Source organism: Erigeron canadensis, chromosome 4 (assembly GCF_010389155.1).
Source record: "Erigeron canadensis isolate Cc75 chromosome 4, C_canadensis_v1, whole genome shotgun sequence".
Lineage (NCBI taxonomy): Eukaryota > Viridiplantae > Streptophyta > Magnoliopsida > Asterales > Asteraceae > Erigeron > Erigeron canadensis.
In genome coordinates this window covers 39,228,137-39,249,751 of record NC_057764.1, presented here as the reverse complement: position 1 = coordinate 39,249,751, position 21,615 = coordinate 39,228,137, and the positions used below count along the sequence as shown (strand labels likewise).

At 33.9% G+C, this 21,615-nt stretch overlaps 2 protein-coding genes across 3 annotated transcripts; one reads left to right on the top strand and one right to left on the bottom strand.

Moving 5' to 3' along the window:
* Nucleotides 1–3,558: 3,558 nt before the first annotated feature.
* On the top strand, nt 3,559–5,386 carry LOC122597960 (36.4 kDa proline-rich protein-like). Its single transcript, XM_043770555.1, has 2 exons — nt 3,559–4,348; nt 5,133–5,386. Exon 1 carries the CDS (start codon nt 3,609–3,611, stop codon nt 4,329–4,331), a length of 723 nt encoding a protein of 240 aa, XP_043626490.1. The 5' UTR covers nt 3,559–3,608; the 3' UTR covers nt 4,332–4,348; nt 5,133–5,386.
* Nucleotides 5,387–12,229: 6,843 nt separating this feature from the next.
* Nucleotides 12,230–20,305, bottom strand: LOC122596100 (CCR4-NOT transcription complex subunit 10). Of its 2 annotated transcripts, XM_043768619.1 has the most exons (6): nt 19,907–20,305; nt 17,370–17,456; nt 15,351–15,527; nt 15,154–15,240; nt 15,009–15,080; nt 12,230–14,367 (listed from the first exon to the last, which is right to left on the bottom strand). In XM_043768619.1, the coding sequence occupies exons 1-6, from the start codon at nt 20,123–20,125 to the stop codon at nt 12,592–12,594; spliced, it is 2,418 nt and encodes an 805-aa protein (XP_043624554.1). In that variant the 5' UTR covers nt 20,126–20,305; the 3' UTR covers nt 12,230–12,591. The 2 variants fall into 2 exon arrangements, with proteins under 2 accessions (XP_043624554.1, XP_043624555.1); XM_043768620.1 differs by lacking the exon at nt 17,370–17,456.
* Between the last annotated feature and the right edge of the window lie 1,310 nt (nt 20,306–21,615).

Sequence of the window (21,615 nt, the reverse complement as noted above, 5' to 3'; positions counted from 1 at the left end):
GTAAAATAAATAAAAATTAATAATCGATATATATATATATATATATGTATGTATATAAATCAGAGTGTGGTCGATCACCATTACATTTTGACAAGTGTATGCTAACAAATATTGGCAGTCTTATTCTTCCTAGCTTGTTTTTATACTACCGTACATTGAACCTTTATGCAGAACTAAATGTAGATGTAAACTATTAAACATTTTTTAAAAATTGTTACAAAAATCTTGTGCAAACATTTTTGAAATAGCAAATGCTAGCTTTTACGGCTCTAATTAAAACCCTCCCTTTTTTTCGCTTAATCCTCACAAAAAAACATTTTCGTAATGCAAGAAGTACATTTTGTTGGATTCGCGAGTACGGCCGGAAAGACTCCAATATATTGATCAATAATATAGTAGCTAGTAAAACGCTAAAAGACATATGACCCGACAATGAACACTACATATATGCAAGATTGTAAGGCTTTAGGCATATGTCAATCAACATCAAAAGCTAGTCCTGTTTTAATTTTCTATATACCACAAAACATATGTTTTTACACCAAAATGTTGCATGCATGTACGTATTTATTAGCTAATGTTACCTTAGGTCTAATACAACATTTTTATAAGAGATAATGCAATGCTTTTGTCAGATAATATATAACACTTTGATAAGTGTTAGCTTTTAAATGTGTCGACGCTTTTGTAGTGGTGTAGTGTTAGATCTACTATAAATATAATAATTAAGGTCATTCATAAATGTTCAGGCGTTCAGCTAGCTATCGTTTGTAATTTCATCAGTAAGTATCATATCACGTTTCTATTTGAATTATTCTCATTAAACATAATTTTGATCTCATATATATACACATCAAGATGGACATATAAGTCGTTATGTTTCTTCCATTATGTTCTATATTGAATCTAAACATTCAAATTTTATAGTGTCCAATAAATCGATCGTGAAGTTGTTAAGTTTTAAAGTTGAAAAACATGACACAAATTTTGCAAACATAAAAACATGACAAGGTACGAGTTCCGTTTTATTATGATATCTATATAAATGAGAGATAAAAGGGTGATCGATATATAGTGAGGTCAATAATGATAACGGTAGTGATCATTGGTAAGGGAGCTGATGCCCTTGGCTGTGTGGGCGCCCCCTAGCCACGTGGGGTATATATGATCCAACCCCAGAGATGGCGGTGAACGGGGATTAGGAATGGCAATGGGTTGGATTCTGGGCGGGTAGTACTAAACCTGAACCTGAACCCGATAAGGAATATACGACTCAAACCCGACCCGATACCTATCGGGTACCTTATCGGGGACCCCATCAGGGATAAAATCATACCCGAAACCCGACCCGATAAAGATAGTTACTTTTCAAAAATATTTACCAAAACTTGTATGATTTGAGAAAGGGTACTACTTATTCTTGATGTTTTGAGAAATAAATATGCAAGTTATTGAATATAGATACAAATTTTGTTAATATTAGTGTGGAATATAGATTCAAAACTAATTACTTATAAATATATAGATATAGGTATTGATATCGGGTCGGGTCGGGGTAGACATGCCCCAATCCCTGCCCCGAACGGGTTTCCTCATCGGGTTTTGGGTTTCCCCGTCGGGCCAGGGTTTTTTTGCCATCCCTAACAGGGATGGAGGTGGTTGTAAGATGGTATATACAATGGTGATAGCAACCGCGGATGGTGGCGGTTACAATCGCCAGATAGGAGATGGGGACGAAAATAATCCGACGAAAGAGAGATAGATCCATCAATCCTAACGATTGACTCAAATGTAAGATGATGGATTCCTTGATTTAAACTAAAAAATGGTTTGGGAATGAACATCTATTTTATTATTAATGGTTGCTCTTAAAGCATTACATATATTGCATGTGAATCTAATTAAACTATATGAGCGTTTATTTTATACGGAGTATAACTTAAAATAACTTATCCTAGCTTCGATCGATATATAGTGGACATGCTATATAACACGTTAAGTACGTAGGCATTATTATTGTAAGATTGATTCGATAAATTTCCATATATGTATGTGTACCTCTGGCGGATCGAATAATTAATATCAAGACCCATGCATGGTCACATGGGAATAGGTCAAGAAAATGTATTCACCAAAATTTATGATTTTGGGCTTTTGGACGCACATATATGTACATCAATCGCTATTGTAGGAACTAATATAATCCAACATAATACTCCGCAGTTCACTTAGAAAGTTAATTACAATTTAGAAATAGACATATATATCTACAGATTTTAGGTAAAATAAAACAAATATTAAAGTAAAACAAATAAAACAATAGGCTTTACATCAATAGAAATCACTGTGCATCATAAATATCATTGTACATCAATTGCTTTGTGAATATTCGTGCATCAATTTAACTATGATCTAAGGGTCAAGATATTATCTTATTTGTTTTACTTTAAGAGTTGTTTTACAATACCTGACCCGTATATCTACATATATGACTTGATTAATTCTACGTACACTCCTTATTTACTTAATTAGCTAATTATTATTTAAGAAAAAATCAGTACATAATACGAGCAGTACATTTTAAATGTTTGTTCATAAAAGACTTCCGTTGAGTGGTTAACGACCGTGATTTAGCATGAACCTTTTAAAATGATTCCTTTTACTTATGTTGAATTTATAAAGATATACTCGTATATGAACATTATGTTAAATTTTTATTTACAAAATCAAACCATGCATTGTTTTCTTATTACTTTGGAGCGTTGGTCCCTTGGTGGAAACTAAATGTAACTTGTTAATTGATATATACATGATAAATATTTTCTAGCTTTGTGGTTGTTCGTATGTCCAATAAGTGTACATCGGTTAGAAAGAGATGGCCGGTATATATCAACAATTGTATGTCTTGAATGTTAAAACTTTTCTTTAACAAAAAAGACAAAGTATCTTTAATATATATCTAGGATGAAATTTAAGAGTTTTAAAGACCTCCCATATATGAATCGAAATTCGAATCCACGTAATATTTTCCAAAGTAAAAAACCCTAAATAATCATTAATTTTAGTTATGAGTAATTAAATTGTTGTGTTTAGATCGAGTGACTGATGTGACAGATTTTTTAAGCTAAAAGGAGTAAGACTATCAAAGTAAAAAAAAAAACTTTACAATCATTTAATTTTAGTTAGGTTATCTTCAATGGGGGTGCCCTTAAGTGCCCCTGAATATCTTTTGCCGTTAAAGCTAGCTTGTCCAAAACTAAAGATTTTTTGTATGATGCCCTTACTTAAGGGCATGTCCTTACTTGCCCTTGCCTAAGATATCTTTGTTTTTAGCTGGATATGTAAGGATATCTAAAGATATTTATATGGTTAGAGATAAAACCATAAGATTTGAAGGGTTTATAAAGATATATAAGGATTTTGTAAGGATATGATGTGGCAGCTCAAGGACGCCTAAAGACGTCCTTAGCATTGGAGATACCCATATAATATTAAATTTCTTTGAGTAGGGAGAATGAGTAATAGAGTCAAAATCATCTATATATATAATTGGCTCTAGACATCACCAAAAACATACACACACAATAATATTGAGTGAGTGAGTGACAATGGAGTCCTCTAAGCAACTCACTGCTCTTCTCCTCATTTCCATGTTCTTTATTTCCACTACTGCCACTCCCATTGCTCTTGATTGTGTCCCTTGTGGTGGCAAACCTCCTCACCACAAACCACCCTCCGGCAAACCACCCTCCGGCAAACCACCCTCCGGCAAACCACCATCTGGCAAGCCACCATCCGGCAAACCACCATCTACCCACCCACCTCATGTCAAACCACCTTATGTCAAACCACCAGTTGTAACACCACCAATTGTCAAGCCACCAATCACCATCCCACCAGTTATTCCTCCGGTGGTCAAACCACCAATCACCATCCCTCCGGTGGTCAAACCACCAATCACTATCCCACCAGTTGTGACCCCACCAATCACTGTCCCACCAGTGTTGAACCCACCATCAGGCGGAAAGCCATGCCCACCACCTCCCTTTGTGCCAACTCCACCAGCTGCAGCCACATGCCCCATTGATGCACTAAAGCTAGGAGCTTGTGTGGATCTTCTAGGTGGGCTGGTTCATATTGGGCTGGGTGACCCAGTGGTCAACCAATGCTGTCCAGTTCTTGCTGGGCTAGTTGAGCTTGAGGCTGCAGTTTGCTTGTGTACAACACTAAAGCTCAAGTTGTTGAATATCAACATATATCTTCCCCTTGCTCTTCAGCTGCTTATTACTTGTGGCAAGACCCCTCCTCCTGGCTACACTTGTTCCATTTAATTATATATAAATCAAAGGTATATATATATATATTTACTACTCTTATATAACTCAACTTTATTTCCTCGATCATCTATATATATATATATATATATATATATATATATATCACTCATGCAAGCCCTAATATATCTCTCTACTCATATACACAATCTGTGGCCGGGTACATGTGTGCCAGCGAATTATTAAATCTCTTATATTTATATATGAATATATATGTATAATTTTATGCATGCATGTGTGTAGCTTAATTAATTACGAGTTGAGTAAGAATCTTTACTTCAACTAATCTTAATTTGCATAACCAACTTAAAGCCATGTTAACATAATTAAGACTACTGACACTAGTCATGGTTGGCGTTATATCAGAAAAATCTCACCAACCACTTTTCAACTAAACCTATACAACACTTTCATATTTATGATCCAAAGTATATATATATATATATATACACTAATGTAGACATTTTTTTTTTATATAAAAAAACGAATTTACAGCCAAGTTTGCCATAATAGGGTTTTTTGTTGTAGTAGTGACTTGATTATTGTTAATGAGATACTCTTATCCGAATACATAAGTTTCAATCATACAATTTAGCTAGTCGCCGGTCCTTTCAGATTGATTATGATCCAAGTATATATACTAATCATCGCCGTATGCTTTCAAAAAGAAAATGAAAAACGTGTTAATTAATTAGTATAATATGATAGTATATTTACGTACGTACTCGAGTACGTGTTAATTTAATTTAGAACTTAATTTTGACAAAGTTATGCGTTTGATCGATGGATATGATGCAGGGGTAGGGATCATGAATCAGTGGATGAATCTCCATATATCAAGATCAAGAACTCTTTGTTTGGAGTGGTTAATTAAGGCATGCAATTAATTTTCGTTTGTTTTGATAAATGTTTCAAAATTATTTTTTTTTTTTGGCTTTCAAAGATGATGCATGATTAATTAATGTTTGATGCGCATGTTTATTGTTGATGTAAGGAATTATATAACCCCCAATTGATCAAGGAATTGGATGTTCTAGTACTGTTATTCGCTAGCTCGTGACTTTAATTTAATATATGTACGTAATCACGTACGTAAGTAGTATATGATTACTTTAATTATCTTATTAGAAAAAGATAAAGAATGTATGTAATGTCACACATATGGGCATCACAACATACCCTCCAACCTTCACTCCATCCTCACTTTCAACCCCTCTCTTTATATCATCTAAATTTTGTAGTACTTTAGCTTCTCTTCAACCTTTTAAAACCTTCCAAATCTCACACAACCGTATCACTACTGCACTATATTTAACTTGCAAACCAGTTGTTAGACACTGCACCGAAAGGCTCAAATGATGTGTTTGATGTAGTGTGTGGCTTGGCAAAATGTGCTTCCCCAACCCGTGCCCAAGCCAAACCCTCGGCAGCTAGCGGTGTTACCACATCGCGCGCAATATATATTCTTGATTACCCGCAAGATTTTGGTCGACCGATTAATTACTTGATACACTACTATACTAAACCAAAAGCTTTTCGATCAGTTAATCGCCGATATGTAGCTAGCTAATCAATCTCTTTATCAATTAACAATGTAACATGCATCATGGACTCTACTACTAGCTTAGGTTCATTATAAGTCAAAGATTCAAAGACAATAATACGCAACATATACATATGCTTAATTGTACGGTTTTCCTGTTCCTTGGATTATATATGTACAGCGGCGGTACTAAAGGGGGCCAAGGGGGTCCAATGCCCCCCTCCAAATTTAAAATTTGTTATGTATTTTTAAATTTTTCATAAATTTTTAAAAAATTTCTATAGGTTTTTAACATTTTGCCCCCTTTTAGATTTATTTTTCTTAAGTTTTTTAAGTTTGTCCCTTTTAAAATTTTTTCTTAGTACCGCCTCTATATATGTATACATGTCATGTCAATAATATTGTCACACGTCCAATAAGTCTCTCAAACATCGACTTGGCTACACTGCTAGCTAGTTTGCTACTTCATCCATATGTTCCATTTAAAATAAATAAATTTTTTTGTTAAAAGGCTTATCAGTCAGCATATTTTTTAGTGACATGCATGTACGTAATTGATAAACGACTATTGTTAATTAGCATATACAACATACGTACGTACTACAACAAAAATAATAAAATATTACGTCTCACAGCGTTTTAAGGTTATCCATATATATCTATTTATTAATTTATTTATGCTTAAGATTAAAATTTTTACATTTAAAAATATGAAAAATGTTCAAGTAAGCATCACACTTAATTTCCATATTTATATATATATGCGAGGAAAAAATGTTTAGATTAAAACTTTTTACCCAAAAAAAAGTTTACACATACAAAGGTTTTTGAAAATATATAAATCGTTCACACTTGCTTGTAAAGCAAAATTTCTACACACAAGGAGGGGAGAAATCAACGGTTACAAATGTCAAGCTTTTAATTAGATGCATAAAGTTTAATATTTGTTTACACATGCATGAACATATTATAATTTATACATTCAGAGATAGATCACTTTATCTAGTTTGTTTTATATTAACATGCATATGACAGTGTATCGTCAATAATACTCATCTGCAGTATGATCGACCACTTTAATTTCTAGCCCTAGAAAGAGTACAAGTAGACATAGTGAAAGTTAAAATGAAATAACTAGTAAAATGCATGGTTTTTGCGGTGAGGAACGGACGAGGGACCATGCCTGCCTATATGTATGCACATGACATTTGTTTGTCATCACTCTATTTAAATCATGTGTTTGCATTCTACATATATGTCTCTCAACATACAAAAAAATAAATCAAAGATTCTCCTTATCTCCAATCTTGTGAAATACGTACGGAGTATAGTAGTATCACTTGGAATTTTAATATAAATCATCAACATACATATATATACATATACATACATATGCTATGCATCTAAAAGAACAAGCTAGGGGAAAACTAAGAATCAAAACACACATGATTATTAGTCAAAATGTATATATTTTTGTAGTAAGTAAATGGGTAGATGAATTAAGGAGAACGATTTTATATATCGAGATATACGTACGTACGTAGTTTAACCGCTGTAATTCTGTAATCATTTACCTCTAATTGAACTTGAAATCTCTAACGAGGATGTCAAGCTAGATCTCCAACTATATATTAGGACATTTCTTATTTTTTAAACAATGCCTAAAATAATAAATGTGGTGTGAGTTTAACAATTATAAAGAGATTAATAAAGATTTCGCCCTTAAGCCTTATAGCTATAAATAACGATGCCATATATCTACGTTTTTGGAGGAATATGCATAACATATGTGGATACAAATGTTAGTGCGTGTCAAACGATAAATTACAAAACCATATAAAAGGCCGGGATGAAACATTTCCATCACCAAAGATATGAAACTAGTGGTCATGGGCTTTTCATCTAAAACTTAGATAAGCAAATAGATAAAATAAAGTTACAAAAATTTTGTTCACATATAGCATTTCTATATTTAGTATCAATGCCCTCCAAACTTATTTAGTTTGCCGACAAAACTAACGAAACCAATTGCAAAGTTAAGATAGTACCCTTAACAATTTAGCTAAAGTTTTGTCACGTTATGTTTTGTTACAATGGATCACATACAATACAAAAATTAAATTCAAATAATGGCAAAATAAAACATATTTCATTTATGTTGACTCTGCACTCATCTCATTTAAAATATATTTTATATATTATAATATGTTGGGAAATTTGTTTGGCCCTATATATATCAGGTTATGCAAAAATATATCATTACATGTTATAAAAAAGATTAAAAAAAAAAAAAAAAAGTATTAATGTACACTCTAGATTTTCTAACCATAAAATATAATTTTTGGACCATGCTTGAAATCATGTTAAAAAAGAAAAATTCTTAGTTCTGATGTATCGCTTGGATCTTTTAGTTCCAAAAAGATTAGTAAGATCAATTGATATTTTTAAAAAAATATATGCATATGAGACGAAAATTAGAGAATTCGAAAAATTGTTAATCAAATTATAAAATTTCAAAAGTATGAACACATAGATTGTTATATACAGTTTATCACATACTTTGGGCTAGTGCCTTTTAGGCTATAACTTTAAAACAAATAAAGCCCATAAAAGAAAACAAAACCTTTGATTTGAACACACAAAGGCAACCCAGTATTATTAATTTTATTAAACCAGTTGGACATCGACCTCTTCGGACCAGTCCATCAACCTGCTCAAAATCCACACTATTATTTGAAATAATTGAGATAATGATTACTATCCATTATTGATTTTTTGTATGGAGAGAATGAGTTATAGAGTCAAAATCATCTATAGATAGATAGATAGATAAAGTGTATAAATATAACACATTGGCTCAAGACATCACTTAGACATTAAGTGGGTGAGTGAGTGACATATATAATTAACTAATGGAGTCCTCTAAGCAACTCATTATTGCTCTTCTTCTCATTTGGATGATGCTTATTTCCACCACTACGACTGCCACTGATCCCGTTGGTGCAAAACCTTCTACCTTCAAAGTAAAAGCACGAATCATTAAACCGCCTCCCACACACCCACTTCGAAATGTCAAACCAGCAGCCGAGCAGCGTATGTTAAACCACCCATCACTTGATAGACGTACACCTTAGTCAGTCGATAACAGTACGTAGTCTTGGACTCTTGTCTTGAGAAACATCAATATCCCTTTGGGACATATGGAAAAACACAAAAAAACAACGTTTGCTAGCTTCAACAATAAAGTGATCGAGAATATCTTCAATAAAAATATAAGATATATAGGCTTCTTAATTTCCGAATACTAATCTTAATTTGTAGTAATGGTTGAAATTTCAATGGGCTGTTATAAGATTGGGTGACATACTTTTGTCTACGTTGATAAATAGTACAAATAATAAAATTGTCATTTTTTGATTGGGTCTTACCGTGTAAAGGCAATAAACCGAAAAAGTTATAATTAGCAAGTAAGACCAAATCTGGTCTTAAAGATTTGCATTTTTACGGTTTTGAAGTCGCTATAACTTCTTATGTATATTGTTTAGGAAAAATAAAAAATAGATAATGTTAGCATGTGATTAGCTCTTTCAAAATAAATAAGACTCACTTAAAACGGGTGTGTTTCGGTGGGTCAAATATGAGTCCCAAAGCAGCCTGTTGAAACTTTTTGCTAAATTTCCAAATGAGTTTAAAAGGCCGAAATCTATTGTATACGTATATAATCATAAACATACTTATGTCTATGTTGATAAATAGTATAAATAACAAAATTGTCATTTTTCGTGTAAAGGCAACAAACCCACAAAATAAAAAAGTTATAATTAGTAAGTAAGACCAGATTTGTTCTTAAAGATTTGCATTTTTGCGGTTTTGAAGTGGCTATAACTTCTCGTGTATATTGTTTCGGTAAAATCAAAAAATAGATAACGTTAGCATGTGATTAGCCCTTTCAAAAGAAATAAGACTTACTTAAAACGGGTGTGTTTCGGTGGGTCAAATATGATTCCCAAAGCAGTCCGTTGGAGCTTTTTCCTAGATTTCCAAATGAGTTTAAAAGGTTGGAATCTATTGTATACGTATGTAATCATAAACATACTTATTTCTATGTTCATAAAGAGTACAAATAACAAAATTGTCATTTTTCGATCTTGTCTTACCATGTAAAGGCAACAAACCCAATAAATTAAGAAAAAGTTATAATTAGTAAGTAAGATCAGATCTGGTCTAAAAGATTTGCATCTTTTGCGATTTTGAATTGGCTATAACTTCTTGTGTATATTGTTTCGGTAAAATCTAAAAATAGGTAATGTTAGCATGTGATTAGGTCTTTCAAAAGAAATAAAACTCGCCTAAACCAAGTGTGTTTTGGTGGGTGAAATATGAGTCCCAAAGCAGCCCGTTGGAGTTTTTTGCTAGATTTCCAATTCAGTTTAAAAGGCAGAAATCCATTGTATACGTACGTAATTATAAAGATACTTATGTCTCTGTTGATAAATAGTACAAATAACAAAATGGTCATTTTTTGATTAGGTCTTACTGTGTAAAGGCAACAAATCCACATAAATAAGAAAAAATTATAATTAGTAAGTAAGACCAGATCTGGTCTTAAACAATTTTGCATCTTTTGCGGTTTTGAAATGGCTATAACTTCTTGTGTATATTGTTTCAGTAATATCTAAAAATAAGTAATGTTAGCATGTGATTAGGTCTTTAAAAAGAAATAATACTCACTTAATACAGGTGTGTTTTGGTCGGTCAAATATGAGTCCCAAAGCAGTCTGTTGGAAATTTTTTCTAGATTTCCAAATGAGTTTATAGGCTGAAATCTAGTGTCTACGTATGTAATCATAAACATACTTATGTCTATGTTGATAAAGAGTACAAATAACAAAATTTTCATTTTTCGATCGGGTCTTACCGTGTAAAGGCAACAAACCCACAAAAATAAGAAAAAGTTATAATTAGTAAGTAAGACCTGATCTGGTCTTAAAGATTTGCATTTTTTGCGGTTTTGAAGTGGCTATAACTTCTTGTGTATATTGTTTCGGTAAAATCTAAAAATATGTAATGTTAGCATGTGATTAGGTCTTTCAAAAGAAATAAGACTCACCTAAACCGGGTGTGTTTTGGTAGGTCAAATATGAGTCCCAAAACAGTCTGTTGGAGATTTTTTCTAGATTTCCAAATGAGTTTAAAGGCCGAAATCTATTGTCTACGTATGTAATCATAAACATACTTATGTCTATGTTGATAAAGAGTACAAATAATAAAATTGTCATTTTTCAATCGGGTCTTACCGTGTAAAGGCAACAAACCCACAAAAAATAAGAAAAAGTTATAATTAGTTAGTAAGACAAGATCTGGTCTTAAAGATTTTTATTTTTTGCGGTTTTTAATTGGCTATAATTTCTTGTGTGTATTGTTTCGGAAAAATTTAAAAATAGGTAATGTTAACATGTGATTAAGTCTTTCAAACGAAATAAGACTCACTTAAAACGGGTGTGTTTTGGTTGGTCAAATATGAGTCCCAAATATCAACATAAACATACTTATGTCTATGTTGATAAAGAGTACGAATAACAAAATTGTCATTTTTCGATCAGGTATTACTATGTAAAGGCAACAAATCCACAAAAATAAGAAATAGATATAATTAGTAAGTAAAACCAGATCTAATAACTCATAATATCCGCTTTTCTTATTTTCAAAGTTGGGAATTCAATAGACTTCGTTAAACCACAATGTAGCTCTGTCCTACCAACACAAACTAGGTGGTAAATGCTGTTTCAAAACTAATGCAGCGTCCATTTGAAAAAAATTGGTAATCAAACTATCAAAAGTTTTAAAAACCCTTTAAAAGCTTTTGGGCTAGTGCTTTTGAGGATATTTTCTTAAATTAAATAAAGCCCGGGAAAAAAAAATGCTAAAAACAAATGAAAAACGAAGCATTTGGTCCACATTCAGCCTGAAAAAACAGCCCAATACTTGACTGATACCTTAAACTTTACATTTTACGACGATTAATCCTTGTTAGTTACAACTTCCAAGGGCAAGCTAGATGACACATTATACTCTCTTTATCCAAATTTAAATCACCACCATAAGCTTGAAATATATAAGATTATTTATTCTTTGCGGTTGACTAGGTAAAATTTAAAAAATGAAATAGAAAACAAACAAAGTTCTGTATCTTAATTAGCGCCCACTATTATCATTTATCGACACTTTCGGTCTAAAATTTCTGAAAGGAATTATGACCAGCATATCTAATATCAAGATCAATATCGGTCAAAACACTGACAATGACCGGTTGTTTAACCCACCAAATATCAACAAACTTTGAAACCAAAAATTAGCTTGAACCAAAGAAGCAAAGGAGTATTTGAATTTAACTCCCATTAAACCAACTAAACATCTCTTCAAATCAGTACATCAACATGCTCAAAAAAGAAAGATACCACTACATCTCAAATCTATTGGAGGGCAACTCCGTTAGCCACCATTGTCTCATATCGACTGATCACTTAAACCCTAAGAACCAACAGAATTATAAGAAGAAAAAAAAAAGGCTCATAAGGAGTCACCGGAAAAAAAAACAACTTTTTACCCTGAACTTTGAGCTATATATATGTTACAAATCAAATCCTTGATTTCAAAGGATTGTTTCACCTACCTACAGATGCTCAAGGCCTCAAATTCTCATTTAACCAGCCATCATTTCTCTGCTAATGTGCCTGCAAGAAACCGTACACGGCTGCACTGTTTCAACCTCAACACTGCGTCCTGAGTGTTTCCACGCACCAGATCAATATAAGTTGCGGTAAGAACAACATCAGGGTTGCTTGGTAAAATCGACAATGCAGCTGAGACAGCCTCCTGTGCCCTCCCAAGGTCACCTTCAGCCGCTGCTATGGCAGCCATGTCTGCCAACAGGACACCGCGAGCCTCTTCAGGCTTGATAAAAATAGAGCTAAAGCTGCCCTGTGGCAGCAATTGATTAACGGAAGGGGTATTCTTGGAATTAGGCTCCTCCAAATCCACGGTTTTCCTCGCTTGCCAGATGTCACAATCCTCTTGGCTGTAGGGTAATCCGATTATACTTTGCCCCGAAATATAACTCGACAAATGCTCAGAAGCTTGCTTAGGTTGATTCAAAAGACAATAAGCTTCAGCTGCATACACATTTCCCAGGAAAACATAAACTCTAGAACATTCGGTAAGTCTCAACAGACACCTAGCGGCAGCTAACGCCTTCACTGCATTTCCCAGTTCCAAGTAAACAAACGCCAGGTCAGCAAGTACAGCTTGCAAAATCATCTGGTTCTCTTTTCCACAAAGACCCTCGTATTCGTTAATTGAGCTCTGCAGCAACGCACTATTCCCCGCCTTTGACTCTTTGACTTCCCCATTTGAATTCACCTGACCTTGACCCTGAACCACTTTTATATTCAAACCAGCAGGGAGTGACTGATCAGGACAGTCCAACAAGTGTAATGCATTTAGAAGACAACTTTTAGCAAACGTCAGTGAAAGATTCGGTTCAACGTGTACCATGCTTCTTGAATTCCCGTACTCTATAACAAGTTGCCTCCATTTTCCCCCTCCAATAACATTAACGTCTATATCCGCTTTCTTTTCAGAAAACATTATACAGCACTCGGCAATCCGAAGCCATAAGAGAGGCCGCTTGAAGAAAACTGAACCCGCCTGTTGAAAACATCGAACCGCAAGTAATGGTTTCCCGCTAGCCAAATAAACTAACCCGCAGTTGTATGCAAAAAGGACAGATTTGTCCTGCGAGTAATTGAACAGTTTCATAGGTTTTTCTTTCCTTAGTTGAGAGCCGCTACTTAATGCCTTTGAGAAAAAGACGGCAGATGTCTGGTATTTTCCAAGTTGATAATAAATGCATCCAAGATTGTTGTAATATAGAGCGGAAGTTCCATTCTCGGTTTGACTGACTGACGCCATTAAAAGCTTTATTGCCTTCCTGTGGTTATTTCTAGCATACTCTAGTTGAGATTTTAGGAACAATGCGAGTGAATAATCTTTTCCGCGAGCTATGTTCATGGCCAATTTGACCTCACGTTTGGCTGCTTTAAGATTTCTTGTAAGGATCAGAATCCAAACTTTGTATAAATGCACTTTCAGCCTTAGATCGGATGTTGTAATGAAAGAATCATCAGCTTGTGTTCTTGTGAGATCATTTGAAGGTCTCGTAAGGTTTTGGGCTCCACTCACATCGAGAGTTGACATTAAAGATTCGTAAAGTGTTTCCTCTGAGAGAGTTCGCGATAAAGGACTTTCGGGGCCATTTACATTAACAGTCGAATCAGAGGTGATTGGATCCGATATCATCACGTTGCTGGGTGCTGATGTGGATTTTGTCACAAGATTCGTTAACTGCTGTTGCTGAGTGAAGTTTCCGGAATCACCCTGAATCCCACCTAAGCTATTGCCACCCACTTTTTCCAAGTAATTGATCACCTCCTGCAATAAACACATGACAGTTTTTTTTCTAAATTATCCGGCCGAAAGTTAAAATCAAAGATAGAAGAGTTGACACAATTACATTTAGCGACAATAGGTCCCACTATATCTACAATATTATAATTGAATAAGACCATTTAAATCCTACAACAAAACTGTATATTGACATTCGCCTAGGTAAAAGTATGTTCGTTTTATGTTCTACCTTATACAATCTAAAGGTATGCTTTGGCCTAAGTGTATATAATAATTTCTTCGACGATATACATGTTAGGGACTTAATTAGGTGGTAAAACATACTGTGCTAGGTTAAGCAGGTTTTAAGCTAGAAAGCATTGTCTGAAAGGTACTTGATATATTCACTTGTAATGTATTAAAACTATAGCATATGTGCTTTTTTTCTTATACATAACTTGATGGCAACAGTCTATAAGACAATTTATTGTCGATTTCTAGATGATCTTAGCATCCTAAAAACCATAACTTGATGGCAACAGTCTATAAGACAATTTATTGTCGATTTCTAGATGATCTTAGCATCCTAAAAACTACAATTACACATATAAGTAGGAAAACAATTCATGTAATGAGCATTATAATATGGCCCATTTTCTAGTCCCTATCAAAAACGAGAAACTTACTCCAGCTCTTGAAGCCTGGTGGCATACAAAAGAAACATCCAGTAACAAAAGGCACACATGACGTGCCACCCTCTGCAGAACAAAAGTGAACCGATGAGCAAACCCAAATCAAATCGAGGATAATTATTGGAAATTATTCTATTACCTCATCTAATGGTTCGATATTTTGATATAATCTCTCCAAAATGGAGGAACACTTCTCATATTCATGTAGATGGTAGAGGATGACTGCCTAACAAAGACATATTATGGCAGAAGATCAGTTTATACAATCATGGTAACACAGATATAACAGACAATGCATAATAACTTTGAAACCAACAAAAAAACATATTGACGTACTATGTTAAACATTGTCATAGATATATCAAAATCATCAGCTGAAACACCCTGGGCATTATTGATGGTAGAGGCTGAATTGCCCGCAACACTATTTCCCTTGTTTCCCGCAGCTTTAATCATGCTGTTCAACGCCTCTGCATTTTCCCCAGCAGAATGAGCAAGCCTCTCATTTCGTTTCTAAACCAAATAAATAAAAACTCAGAAACAGATTTATAACAAAAAAAAAAATTCTATAAAAATGTAAGGATCATAAATAACTGCATACCAAAAAAAAAGCAATTCAACATTCAAAATTTCAAATCATTTATCTGTCTACCAATTGATTTTGTTGATAAGATAATCAATGATTTTATAGGCAAACATTCATAGTTGTTTGAAAAAAAAAATGCGTTTGCCACTATGTTTAAGTGCCTATCAAACAGAATGTCAATTGGCGTGCATGGGCATCTACATGATTTAAGGCCTGTATATACTCTTCCCGTAACTTGATCTCATAACATGTGTAACAAAAGTAGATGCTGACAAATGTTGTACTTCATAAAACAAATTGGTCTCAAAATTTCTTATGTGATCTATAAATAAAACCTCACTAACATAAGACAATCTATTCAGAATCATATGATAACCAGAAGTTATGTTGTCAGGCAAAGAAAAGAGAACTTGACAAAGAATAAAGAGACAACAAAAAATTTACAAATCGACAGACGGCAAGTATATTGGGCAGGATGTAAAAAAGTAAAGACTTTGTCAGGTGGGGTTGGGTATTGAATGTTCCAGTTCTTACTATTATCTGAATTGTAAGGGAATCGATCCCCCATCAAATGACTTTTCAACTTTATACTCCCTCGATCCCAAGGTTGAAGTCCATCTTATTCTAGACCGATAATTTTAATGAAGTAATCCCCCAACACCCCACCCCCAAGGTTGAAAATAGTATCAGTTGAGAAAATTCAATGCACCAGATGTATAGTAAGGATAAACTGTTGCAATAAATGCATGTTTCTTTGCGAGATAAATATTTTGGGACAAAGGCAGATATAGACAAAGTCTGTGGATTTGGCATTTCTTCTTAAAAATATAGGGTACAAGTGTACAACAAGGTGTATCATCCTTCACAAGTTTGCAAGAAGAGCGAAAAATTATTAACTTATATAAAGTATGAACGTAATTGCAAAATATGACCAGAAGTCTTAATAGAACAAAATCAATAACCTAAATCAAAATCAGGAGGATCATAACCTAAGATAGTTAAACTTTTCAGAAAAGACACTTGAAATAAGACTTTGTTCTGAGAAAAAAAAAAAGAAAAAACAGAAACAGCACAAATACAAAGTTAAAAACTGTGTTAACACCCAGAAAATCTCAAGATATTTTCTTTTTTAGGTAGCAATTTACAACTCTGAACCATTGCACCTTTCCATTCATTGTTACTAACATCAGATTATAGCCAATAACTGCCTGATTCTCCAAGATCCTAGTTACTTATTAATTACTTCATCAGCCAGAAAGATTAGAATCAACTTACTATCAAACCAGTTCTTGTGGCATGTTCTATGCATACTACATGCATTTTCAGTTAGCATTTAGCTCAAAAACAATGTAGTCAAGTAAAGCATGTAGAACAGTGTCAAGACATTAGCTCTGGTTATATTTCATGCTTTACTTTCCACTTTATGTATGTTCTGGTATTGATAGAGCAAAGACACCCTAAGAGCAGAACAGAACTAAAAAACAATAAAGTTTTGTTTTTATGAAAGAAAGATCAGAAGTAAAAGTTAGAACCCTGTCAACCACTTGATCCACTTTTCCTACAAAACTGAGAAAATTTCTGCCTTTTGGTAGCATAACATAACACGACATCGTAACTATAGTTTATTTCCTTGTTCCCTATCCTTCATCAATAAACTACCTACTCCTGTTCCCAGCAGGGCATTTCTCATAGAGAAGTTTATTGAAGAATTGTAAAAACGAAGTAGTGTTCTACAGCACCAATCTCAAAAATGACAGCATTAAACATACCTTGAGATTATCAAGTGCTTCCAAAAATCTCTTTGGATTTGAGAATCCATCTTGGAAGTTCTCCACAATAGCAATGTTATGAAGAATCTACACATAAAAGTGCAATGCATAGAAAGGGAATTTCCATAAGAATCCATCAAGTAAGAATTTAGGACATAGAACAATCCAGTAACAAAACCCTTTTCCTAAAATCACAAAACATTTATATCGCCTTAAAAAATAAGCTAATGTTGAACCATGCTTTGGGATCCATCTTTAATCATACAGAGCAGTGAAAAACTTGAGGTCCGAAGTGATCTGTGTTGCATGGGACAACACCTGACAGCTTTTCATCTATTCTATCTGATCCCTTACCATGATGAGCAGGAGAAATATATAGGTCATGTTAATGACAGGTGCAGGAGTAACCTGACTAGAATGGCACAGATCAATGGCAGCCTGAACTCAATCGAAAAACTGTAGTTACCATACTGATACACCCTATTTAACACAAAGATATGGCCCAATACACCCCTAGTCATCACCATATCGATAAACCCTTTTCAGAAACTAAGCCACAATATGTTCTATTCACGATTAGATGAATCGAAGTCAGCTCCAAACAACGAAAAATATAAGAGCACCAGAAGGGTTGGACCGTTTTTATCCTAGCAATGGATGAATGATTTCTACACGAGAGACTTAGCTGTTACTCTCTACTAATATGTTGAGAGTAAAGAAAGAAGTTTCAATCTTCTTGAGACTGATGATAAAATGCACAGGTTGACTAAATGGTTAATTTGCTAAACACAATAAGTAAAAAGCAAAAGCCAAAAAAATGATAACTTTTCGAGCACTAAACGCCTAAACATAACAGATCGCAGAGAGAAAGACTCCAACCTTACAAGCTACCACAATGCTCTATCCCAAGTACATAGATCTTGGAGAAACTTCAGCTTAATACACTAATGTGAGCTGAAAACAGCTCAAAACGTGGTCTGCTTTTAGTTAGTTGTTAATTTCTAAGTAATAGCTTATTGTTCTTTTAATACTCCGGACGTGAAGAACGATTCAAAATTCTGAGAGTAAAACAACGCACTTGTAACCATTGAATCAAGCACAGCGCATCCAATTAGGGTTTCCATTTTTGCTAAGGTCCTAGTCCTACTATTGCCAGTCTCCTAGGAATGACCATTAAGTTACTCTAGAGTACCCAGCAAAGCATAGCCCCGTAACCGTAACTATAACTATACCCCTCAGTAGTATTCATCAGTGCACACCAACAACTTTGTTAGAATTCTAAGTTAGTTATATCCAGCCTCACATATAACTTTCCCAGTCTGTTACACTACCTATGAATTACATATGGTTTATGCCACAAGATCACAACTGAATCATCTTTGAACACAAACACATCAAAGTAATTACTAGTCACTAAAATTACTAAAATGTGTTGTACTTTGAGTTTATAACGAGAATATAAATTGTCGACAAAGATAGTTTAACATCGTGTTCTTTACCTCAATATATAAAATCAATTATGAGGTACAGACATACAGTTGTAACTAAGAAGGGAAATATATCAAGTCTTCAAGTAGCTTACAATTCAATAACTTTTAAACATTTCTAAAACAAAACACCTCAATAATAAACCTCAAATAGAGGAATTCATAGCAAGCTGGATCATGGTTATAGAATGAAAAGGATCAAATGTTGGACATATATAATTAAACGGTAAGGCCATACATATAAGCCATGTTTTTCATCATGAACTTTTAGAGACATTTATAGTAAACATGGTCTAAGGAAAGAAAAGGGTTAAAAACTACACAAAAGAAGCTAGACACTCTAATGACTTCTGGGAACTTTAATAGCAAATTGAATACATAGAATTGAAATTATCAAATCTTGAAAGCCTTGGTATTGATTCTTCAAATATTCAAATTCAGCTTAGGTGGGAGTTGTATTCTCCCCAGAAAGGATAGAATGAGGGAACTCACAGGATATGGAAAGAGATGACAACATGCATACGGAGATGGTACGCAGAGTATCAGAACTATAGATGTGAAAACAAAATACAGAAACATAAGCTTGTCACAACAGATATGAAGAAAACCGTAGTACCCTTCTAAGTGATATCATTAATAGTTCTGTGAGAGATCAACAAAACTCCAAGAAAACTAGATTGGTGTAAATGAAGTGCTACTTAAACAAAGCAAACGCGATCAACATCTTCAGAGTAATACATCTAACTCGACCTATCTACATAACTATTCTTAAGGTACAGAAAAAAGTCCAACATTACACTTCAGACACAAAAAGCAGTAACAAAATACGAATCATATTTGATACCAATCACATTTTACAATCAATCAATCACATATTAGCACATTTTGCAAACTCAACCCTACAATCTACAAATAACAAAAAAGCACAACTTGAAACATTACTACAACTATAAAACCTAACTATAAACACACACACACACACACACACACACACACACATATATATATACACAAATAGAGATAGAGATAGATGAAAAGTGAAATTTTAACCTTAGGATCATCAGCTTTTTTGTCAAGGATCTGATTCAAGAGCTTAAGACAATCTGAATACTTTCCTAACTGAAACATCACATAAGCTTCTTTGGCTAGGGTTTGCGTTTCAGTTATCAAATCCACGTCATCCGATATCGATACATCCATCATCATCATCATCTTACTATTATTGCTACTACTGTTGCTGTTGTTACTGTTCGCCGCTGCCGATTCCATTATTTCCCCCAATCAATAAGATCCAATTCAATTCAATTTCAAGATTATATAGATAAAGATACAGATGTATGTATGTATGTATAGAGAGAGAGATATAGAGATGGAGATATAAAACCCTAATTTTGTTGAATTGATGATGGTTTGAAGGATTTATTAATTTTATTTAGAAAAACATTTTATTTTATTATTTACTAAAAAAAAAGTAAGATTTAAAAAACTTGTAGATATAGATATAAGGGATGATTTTGGGGGCGGGGATGCAGGATTTACACTATGCTCCCTCGACTAAAAGAATTAATTTTTATCTATTTACCTTGATTATATCAGCTTTTTTACTTTTAACGGCAAATTAAGTAAAAAATTAATGAGTAATGAACTAGAAATTAGTAAAGTGGTTGGATCCTGGGTATTGAAAATTGTTTTATAAAAGAAACGTACTCCTTGCCTCCATGGTATCATTCATTGTAGTTTGACACAAAAAATACTTAAATAGTTAAATCTGATATAAATATTATAAGGGTGGTATTAAAAGTTTAGATTTTTCGGGACATTGAAAATTATCAATTTACTCTTCCCTAGTTCCCTTTAAAAAAAATGGAAAGAAACTTGTTCAGTGCCGTTTTTTATGGGTTTTAAGCCCCAATACCTCGACGGTGTACAGGAAAAATTAAGATGTAAGCAAATCTTACATCTACCTAAGTAGAGAGGTTGCTTCCATTTCTACTTAAATGGTAGAAAAGACCCTCCAACCTTGCATGAGATGAGGATCAGACCCATGACCCCTGTCTCCAGAGGGCAGGTTGTTTACCACTGATCCAACCATGCTGCTTTTACCCTTTAAAAAAACACAAATATCCTCATTCTCTCTTTCTCTCCGCCAAAACAATACACCCACACAAATATTCTTTCTTTTTATATACCAAGACAACGCACACTTTATTTACGACAATAACCACCGTCGTAGTCCATTATCACCAACACCCCGGCTACCGCCGTTCATGATATCCACTGCAACGCGCGTGTATCATGCTCGCTGATGTGGATCGAACCCATGACCCCTATCTTCAGAGGACAGGTTGTTTACCACTGATCCAACCATGTTGCTTTTACCCTTCCTTTTAAAACAAAACACAAATATCCTCATTTCTTCTTTATGTCTGCCAAAACAACACACACAAATATTCTCTTTTTTTAACGTACCAAGACAACACACACACTTTATTTACGACAATAACCACCGTCGTAGTCCATTATCATCAACACCCCGGCTACCGCCGTTCATGATATCCACCGCAACGCGCATGTACCATATGCTTGTTGATGTGTATATGCATCGGGTTTGAAGATGTGGTTGCATGCAATTATGTTTTAAAATATTTATGTTTATTTATTTATTTATTTTTGGTTTAAAGAATAGAAGAAAGGAAATTAAATGAAATGAAATGAAAAAAATTGTCTATTTATGTTTTGCTATACTCCTTTACGTCTTA